The sequence below is a fragment of the Malaya genurostris genome, chromosome 1 (genome assembly GCF_030247185.1).
Source record: "Malaya genurostris strain Urasoe2022 chromosome 1, Malgen_1.1, whole genome shotgun sequence".
Lineage (NCBI taxonomy): Eukaryota > Metazoa > Arthropoda > Insecta > Diptera > Culicidae > Malaya > Malaya genurostris.
Genome location: NC_080570.1, coordinates 14,385,741 through 14,393,964, shown reverse-complemented (window position 1 = coordinate 14,393,964; position 8,224 = coordinate 14,385,741). Strand labels below are relative to the sequence as shown.

The following is an 8,224-nucleotide window of genomic DNA, read 5'->3' as shown; positions in this document are numbered from 1 at the left end:
TTCCCACCTACTTCAGTCGACATTATTTTTAAACAGAGTAGCCATTTTTACAAATTGTATAATGCTTATTAAACAGCACTCTTTGTTTCAAGTTAACTAGTTTTACATATATATTTTTTGTCAGGCAGAATATAAGAAATATACAGATTTTCCTATTTTCGTAAAATAGGTTTAGCTCACCACGCAGAAAGATGTATTTAATTTTTGCTATAATATTAGTACCGTTATTTCGCTTTATGCAAAGCTCGATCTGGCATCACTGATCTAGAACAAACACCGGCCGGAAGAAACGTCAAAACGGTTCAGAAACCAAAACAAAATCACATAACACCAATTTGCTTGTACGATTCCTTGTTTTGAATTTTTTTGACTTCCGGTGAAACTCTCAACGGGTGAGCACGTTGCATCGTGTTAGTCCGGGGAAAATTCGAGTATTTCGCAAGAAAGAAAGGATTTTCAGCCGTACTTTGACGATTCGACGCAGCCACACAGCGAGATTTTCGCTTGTAGTCAAGTGAAAAGAAAGTCCACTGGACTATAAACGAAAATTAACTGGCAATATAGCCTTATGTCGTTTTCGTTTTTAAATTGCACTACACTGGTGTAGCGAAAGCTGCACTGAAACCGTTCGTTTTTACCAATTGCACTACACCAGTGCTACACTTTTTCTGCACCGATACCACTGGTGTAGCACTCATCAAAAGTTTGGTGTAGCCCTGCGCAATGGAATCGTTTATTGTAGTCAATGGTTACTGTTTATGTTTTCGTCATTTTTGTTCGTTTATTCATGCCTCAGTGTAGCACTGCACCGGTGTAGTGCAAATTAAAAACGAAAACGCCATTAGTTGCTGTGCCATCAATTCGGCGTCATCTCAAATGAGTTGACGCCAACCAGAAAGGAAGAAGAAGAAGAAGAATTTTATAATTCCAGTGAATGAAGGTTTTCAACAGTATTTTCCTAAAAATATCAAATCAGTGCAAATGTTTGCGTTTAGGTTGGCCTTAAACAGGTAGGAACACGTTTCAGGGTTTTGTTTTTTTTTAGTAAACAAGCAAGATAATTTTTTTTATAGGTTAACCAATGAAACCGTCCGCCATCAGTCTGCCGGATTGTGGCGCAAGTCCTCCAGCTTGCGTGACTTTCAAACTAGTGCCCTCGTATATAAGCGTAGGAAGACGGCCGAAGAAAGGAAAGCTCCACAGGTGATAGAATTTCCTGCGAAAAAGCATCGCAGTACGACGAACAGCAGCAACGATGCGGGGACGGTGGTTGACATTTGGCGGAACATGACTGTGGCGGATCTGGCTAAAACTTGCCGGTTAGAACTGGAGCACATCCAGGAGGCAATGCTGTACGTTAAGGACGTCGGTAGTATCGATGCGACGGCACAAATAGCGGATCCCAGGATCATTAAGGAGATTGTCAAAAAGTGCGGCATGAGAACGCGGATCGTAGCTGCTCCGAGTGATGAGAAGGAAGTTGAAACGAAAGATCGGGATGTGGTTCCGAGGCCTCCACCGGCAGCGGAAAACCTTCGCTCGAGACCCCCGGTCGTTACGGTGATGGGTCATGTTGATCATGGTAAAACGACGCTGCTGGATTCGTTGCGTGGTGCGTCGGTGGCGGCCAGTGAAGCCGGTGGCATTACTCAGCACATTGGAGCGTTCACGGTGGAACTGGACAGTGGGGAGAAGGTAACGTTTCTCGATACCCCAGGTCATGCGGCGTTCAGTGCGATGCGAGCCCGAGGTGCCAATTTGACCGACATCATTGTGCTTGTGGTCGCCGCAGACGATGGTGTCATGGAACAAACCAAAGAGGTACTGAATCTGGCTAAGGAAGCCGCAGTTCCGATTATAGTGGCCATCAACAAGGTCGATAAACCCGGTTCCAATGCGGATCGGGTGAAACGGGAACTGTCACAGCACGGTGTGGCTTTGGAAGGTTTCGGTGGAGATACGATCGCTGTGGGTGAGTTGGAGGGAGATGAGTTTCGAAATGCGGATTGGAAATGAATCGTTTTTTTTTCTTTTTAGGTGTATCAGCACTGCATGGCACTCACCTGGACGAGTTGACCGAAGCCGTCAGTACCCAGGCAACGATGATGAGTCTGAAGGGGGAATACGTCGGTCCGATGGAGGGTGTCGTTGTCGAATCGAAACTCGACAGTCACCGGGGCAAACTATCGACTGCGATTGTGACCCGCGGGACGCTTCGCAAGGGTAGTGTTCTGGTTAGTGGTCAAGCTTGGGCCAAAGTGCGCGGTCTGTTCGATCACGCCGGACAGCCAATAATGCAAGTAACTCCCGGCATGCCGGTGGAAATCTTGGGCTGGCGAGAGCTTCCTTCCGCGGGGGACACGATTTTGGAGGTAGAATCGGAAAAGGTGGCTCACTCGGTTATGCGATGGCGGGAAGCTCAGGCAATGGTGGAGAAAGCCGAGAGCGATAAGGATGCCATCACGTTGAAGCAACAGGAGCATGAGGAAAAATACAAAGCCCAACGGGAGCAACAACGAGCATCTGGTTACTTCCGACGACGGAATCGTGGCCCTCGTCCAAAGGAATCAGCTCCGGAAGATCCAACGCCACGGGTCAATGTGATCATTAAAGGGGATGTGCACGGCTCGGTGGAAGCGATTCTCGATGTGCTGGAAACGTACGATGGAAACGATCAGTGCCGGCTGGATGTGATTCATTATGCCGTCGGAGATGTTACTCAGGGTGATTTGGAGATGGCCAAACTTTTCAATGCCATTATCTATGCTTTTTCGGTTAATTCTCCGGATAAACCTCCGAAAGATGTTATCATTCGACCGGTCAACATAATCTACCGATTGGTGGACGACCTGAAGAAGGAAATCAACTCCAAGTTGCCGCTGGTCGATGTTGAAGAAATGATAGGCGAAGCAAATGTTCTACAGCTGTTCGAAATCAACGAAGGCCGAAAGAAGCTAACCGTACTGGGCTGTCGGTGCGTCAAGGGAATGCTGAAAAAAGCCGCCAAATACAAACTGGTCCGAAATGGAGACGTGCTGGTCAGCGATCTGGTGCTGGACTCGATGAGACACCTAAAAAACGAAGTCGAAACCGTCAAGCGGGATGTCGAGTGTGGGCTGCGATTGAACGATCAACAACTCGAGCTGAAAGCGGGCGATACGCTGGTGTGCTATAAAATCAACCAGGAACCAAACCAGACGGATTGGGATCCGGGTTTCTAGACGTGTTGTTAGTTAGTTAGAGAATTACAGATTACACATTGGTGCTACTTTTTTTTTATTCAATAATAATATATTTAAAGGCACACTGCTAAAGCTCTAAGATGCCTAGGGTATTTTCTAATCTTGATTAACGACTAACTTAAAACTAGGGTATTATCATTACGGTAGTGACGTATTCCGGTCGCAATGGTCGATTCTGGCAGATTCAGTTGCAGTTGCAGTTGGCGATCAGCAATGGTCGATGGATTGAATATAATACGAGTGTCTTCCAGATGACGATTCTACGTGGGTCCGCGAGAAACACCCCCAGGCCACGGATACCCGGCGGGTGGTCCGCATGTTGGTCATCGATTGGAGCAGTTTTCCGTGGACGATGATGGTGATGTTACCTAAGAGATTGAAAGAAACATGGAGAAGTAATTTTGTGGAAAACGGAGTGGAAAAAGGGAGTATGGGAACGAATGACTGAATACGACAAAGATCTAATTAGTTGACATCGAGATGGTGGAGAAACGGAGGAAAAGGGAACGAAAAAATTAGTGACAGCAAAAAGATCTTGTTATTTTCGACAGAGATGGTGGACAGACTAGGGATTGGGAGAATCGGGCGAATGTTAGTCTCGAACCTATAGGTGAAGATTATTCTTAGCCTCGACAAGAGAGAGGATACTACGGATTACACTTGTATATTAATGTGTTTAAGATACTGGTATATGAGAAGCATATATAAACTATCCCGACTCGCCAACACATCCCGAACCGGAACCTCAGGCGGTCTACCTCGGGCCCTAAGGGATTCCAGTAGCTGCGACCTGACGTCACGATACTCTACGCACGACCACACGACATGCTCGATGTCCTGATAACCGTCGCCACAGGTGCAGAGACCGGTCTCCGCGAGCCCAATACGCCGGAGATGTGCGTTGAAGGTGTAGTGATTTGACATGAGCCGCGACATAACACGAATGAAATCGCGACTCACGTTCATCCCCCTGAACCAAGGTTTCGTCGATACCCTAGGGATAATGGAGTGTAGCCATCGTCCCAGTTCGCCATTGCTCCATGAAGTTTGCCAACTTTCGAGAGTTTTCTGACGAGAGATACTGAAAAATTCATTGAAGCAGATTGGTCTTTCATAAATATCACCTTCCAATGCGCCCACTTTAGCCAATGAGTCTGCTTTTTCATTGCCCGGAATGGAACAATGCGAAGGGACCCAGACTAACGATATTAAATAAGACCGTTCAGATAAAGTTCCCAAGTGTTCCCGTATTTTCCCCAGGAAATATGGGGGATACTTTCCTGGCTGCATTGCCCGGAGAGCTTCTATTGAACTTAGACTGTTCGTGACAATGAAGTAATGGTCTTTTTTGCAAGGTTTCAATGATCTCAAGGGAGTACTGAATAGCAGCTAGTTCTGCGACGTAAACTGAAGCCGGATCACTGAGTTTGTACGAAGCGGTGATGTTCTGATTGAAGATGCCGAAGCCTGTGGACTCGTTGATGTTTGATCCGTCAGTGTAAAACATCTTTTCACAGTTGACTGTTCTAAATTTATTATAAAAAATATTAGGGACCACTTGAGGGCGTACGTGATCCGAAATTCCACGAATCTCTTCTTTCATGGATGTGTCGAAAAACACAGTAGAATCAGAAGTATCCAAGAAATGAGCACGGTTGGGAACAAACGAAGAAGGGTTAATATTCTGAGCCATGTAATCAAAATACAAGGACATAAAACGGGTCTGAGAATTAAGCTCGATAAGCCTTTCGAAGTTTTCAATCACCATCGGATTCAAAATATCGCATCGGATTAGAAATCGATATGAGAGATCCCAAAATCGATTTTTTAACGGAAAGACGCCCGCCAACACTTCGAGACTCATCGTATGAGTTGACTGCATGCAACCTAAGGAAATACGCAAGCAACGATACTGGATTCTTTCCAGCTTGATGAAATGAGTGTTCGCCGCGGATCGGAAGCAAAAGCATCCGTATTCCATCACGGACAATATCGTTGTTTGGTATAATCTGATCAGGTCTCCTGGATGGGCACCCCACCACGATCCGGTTATTGTACGAAGAAAGTTGATTCTCTGCTGGCATTTTTGTTTCAGATACCTAATATGACATCCCCAGGTGCCTTTGGAATCGAACCAGACCCCGAGATATTTGAATGTGAAGACCTGAGCTATGGTTTCACCCCTTAGTTGAAGCTGTAATTGTGCTGGTTCTCGCTTCCTCGAAAATACAACCAGCTCAGTTTTCTCCGTAGAGAACTCGATACCCATTTGAAGAGCCCATGTCGACAAGTTGTCGAGGGTATCTTGTAATGGTCCTTGGAGATCGGCAGATTTGGATCCTATAATGGACACAACGCTGTCGTCGGCAAGTTGTCTTAGCGTGCAAGATGTGTTGATACATTCATCGATATTGTTTACATAAAAATTGTATAAAAGGGGACTTAAGCATGAGCCCTGAGGAAGACCCATGTAACTGAATCGTATTGCCGACAAATCACCATGCTCGAAATACATGTGTTTCTCGGACAATAGATTATACAAAAAGTTATTCAAAATTGGTGAAAGACCATGCTGATGCAACTTCTCAGATAGGATGTTTATGGAAACTGAGTCAAAAGCCCCCTTGATGTCTAGGAAAACTGACGCCATTTGTTCTTTACGAGCAAATGCCATTTGAATTTCTGTTGATAGCAACGCAAGACAATCGCTCGTTCCTTTGCCCCTGCGGAAACCAAATTGTGTATCTGAAAGCAAGCCGTTAGTTTCGACCCAATTGTCTAGACGAAAGAGAATCATTTTTTCAAACAATTTCCGGATGCAGGAAAGCATAGCAATCGGCCGATACGAATTGTGATCGGAGGCTGGTTTTCCTGGTTTTTGAATGGCAATCACTCGCACTTGTCTCCAATCGTGTGGGACAATATTACCCTCGAGGAACTTGTTGAATAAATTCAGCAAGCGCCTTTTGGCAGAGTCAGGAAGATTTTTCAACAAGTTGAATTTAATTCTGTCTAACCCCGGGGCTCTATTGTTACATGACAAGAGTGCAAGTGAGAACTCTACCATCGAAAACGGTGTTTCGTTTGTATTTGATGTCGCGGGGCGGGAGATCTTCTGTTCCGGAGCAGAGTCTGGGCATACTTTTTTAGCGAAATCGAATATCCAACGGTTGGAATATTCGTCGCTTTCGTTCGTGGTGTTTTGGTTTCGCATTCGTCGAGCTGTGTTCCAAAGAGTGCTCATCGATGTTTCTTTTGATAATCCGTCAACAAACCGTCGCCAATAACCAAGTTTCTTTGCTTTAACTAGGTTCTTTATTTGCTTGTCTAACGCCACGTAATTCCGATAATTATCAGGTGTTCCATTTTTTCTGAACTTTTTGAACGCTGAAGATCTTTCCGCGTTAAGTGATGAGCACTCTTTGTCCCACCACGGGTTAGGAGGATGGATGTTAGTTTCCGCGCCAGGTACATGTTTCGTCTGAGCTTGAATCGCAGTATCGAGAATCAAGCCAGCCATAAACGTGTACTCTTCCTCCGGAGGAAGTTCTTGTGCTGTTACTAATTTTTCCGACATCGAATTTGCGTAGTATTTCCAATCAATATTTCGTGTGAGGTCATACGAAACATTGATTGTCTCCGATGGTCTTGATCCGCAAGCGATTGAAACTACGATAGGTAGATGATCGCTACCGTGGGGATCGGGGATCACCTTCCACGTGCAATCCAACCGTAGCGAGGTCGAGCATAAGGATAAATCCAGCGCGCTTGGTCTTGCTGGTGGTGCAGGAATCCGTGTCATTTCTCCGGTATTCAAGATAGTCATATTGAAGTTATCGCAAAGATCATAGATCGCAGTTGATCTGTTGTCATCATGAAGACAACCCCATCCCGTACCGTGAGAGTTAAAGTCTCCTAAAACTAACGTCGGCGCGGGGAGGAGCTGCATGACATCGCTCAGCCAGCGGTACCCAACCGTGGTTCTTGGTGGATTGTAGATGGAAGCAATGCAAAGGTCCTTGCCTTTCATTGTGACATGACATGCGACAACTTCAATACCTGGTATCGAGGGGAGGTTAATTCGATAAAAGGAATAGCACTTTTTAATCCCCAAAAGTACTCCTCCGTAGGGATCATCTCGATCCAGGCGAATAATGTTAAAATCGTGGAAGTTCAGGGATACATCAGAAGTTAGCCAAGTTTCGCACAATGCAAATGCGTCACATTTCATATTATTCACTAGAATTTTGAGAGAATCTATTTTTGGGATAATACTTCTACAATTCCACTGTAAAACAGTGATTGAATCCGTGACCTCGGTGGATGAATTAGCCATCGAAGGATACGATCGCTGAAAGAAGGGGCCATTTTGCAGTCAACTGCTTCAAAAATGTTTTAACTGTAGGTATCAAAGCCATAAACAGGCTTTTAAGGGGATCAGAGATATTGAAGGTGGTAAAAATCCAGTCCACAACATCAGAGAATTTTATGAGCCCAGCACCCAGCTGATTCTCTGTTGGGTTTTCAGGGGCACTTGGGGATTTTGGTGTCCCGGGAAGTGGTGGGAATTCCTTCTCAGAATTGAGTTTTCCGAAACCAGGAACTTTTTGCTTCGGAGCTTTTTCTCCACTACTCCTAAATATAAATGTTGGAGGCCCATCGGAAGGCATCTTCGAACCCTTACTTGGGAGCTTATGAGAGGATTTGTTTACTCTTTTTCTAAAGCTATGAGGGACCGCCGAAGATGTACCTTCCAATGAGTCGTCAAACTCGCTCTCGTCAGTTGACAAGCAGGTATAGATGTTCGTTGATTGTTTAGGGGGTGTGGCACTCTTGAGCATGTCAGCAAAGGAACGCTTGGAGTGTTCCTTCAGGGAACGCTTCATGTTATCCTTGCGCATTTTGTACGCAGGACATGCCATTAGGTCATGCGGACCCTCCTTACAGTAAAGACACTTTTCAGTGCGTTTACCGCAAAAGCC

The 8,224-nt window shown here is 45.3% G+C and overlaps 1 protein-coding gene across 1 annotated transcript; it reads left to right on the top strand.

Moving 5' to 3' along the window:
* The first annotated feature begins 349 nt into the window (after window positions 1-349).
* Window positions 350-3,321, top strand: LOC131433058 (translation initiation factor IF-2, mitochondrial). The gene is made up of 4 exons (XM_058599812.1): window positions 350-570; window positions 846-1,010; window positions 1,074-1,972; window positions 2,038-3,321. Exons 2-4 carry the CDS (start codon window positions 982-984, stop codon window positions 3,219-3,221), a joined length of 2,112 nt encoding a protein of 703 aa, XP_058455795.1. The 5' UTR covers window positions 350-570; window positions 846-981; the 3' UTR covers window positions 3,222-3,321.
* The last annotated feature ends 4,903 nt before the right edge of the window (window positions 3,322-8,224 follow it).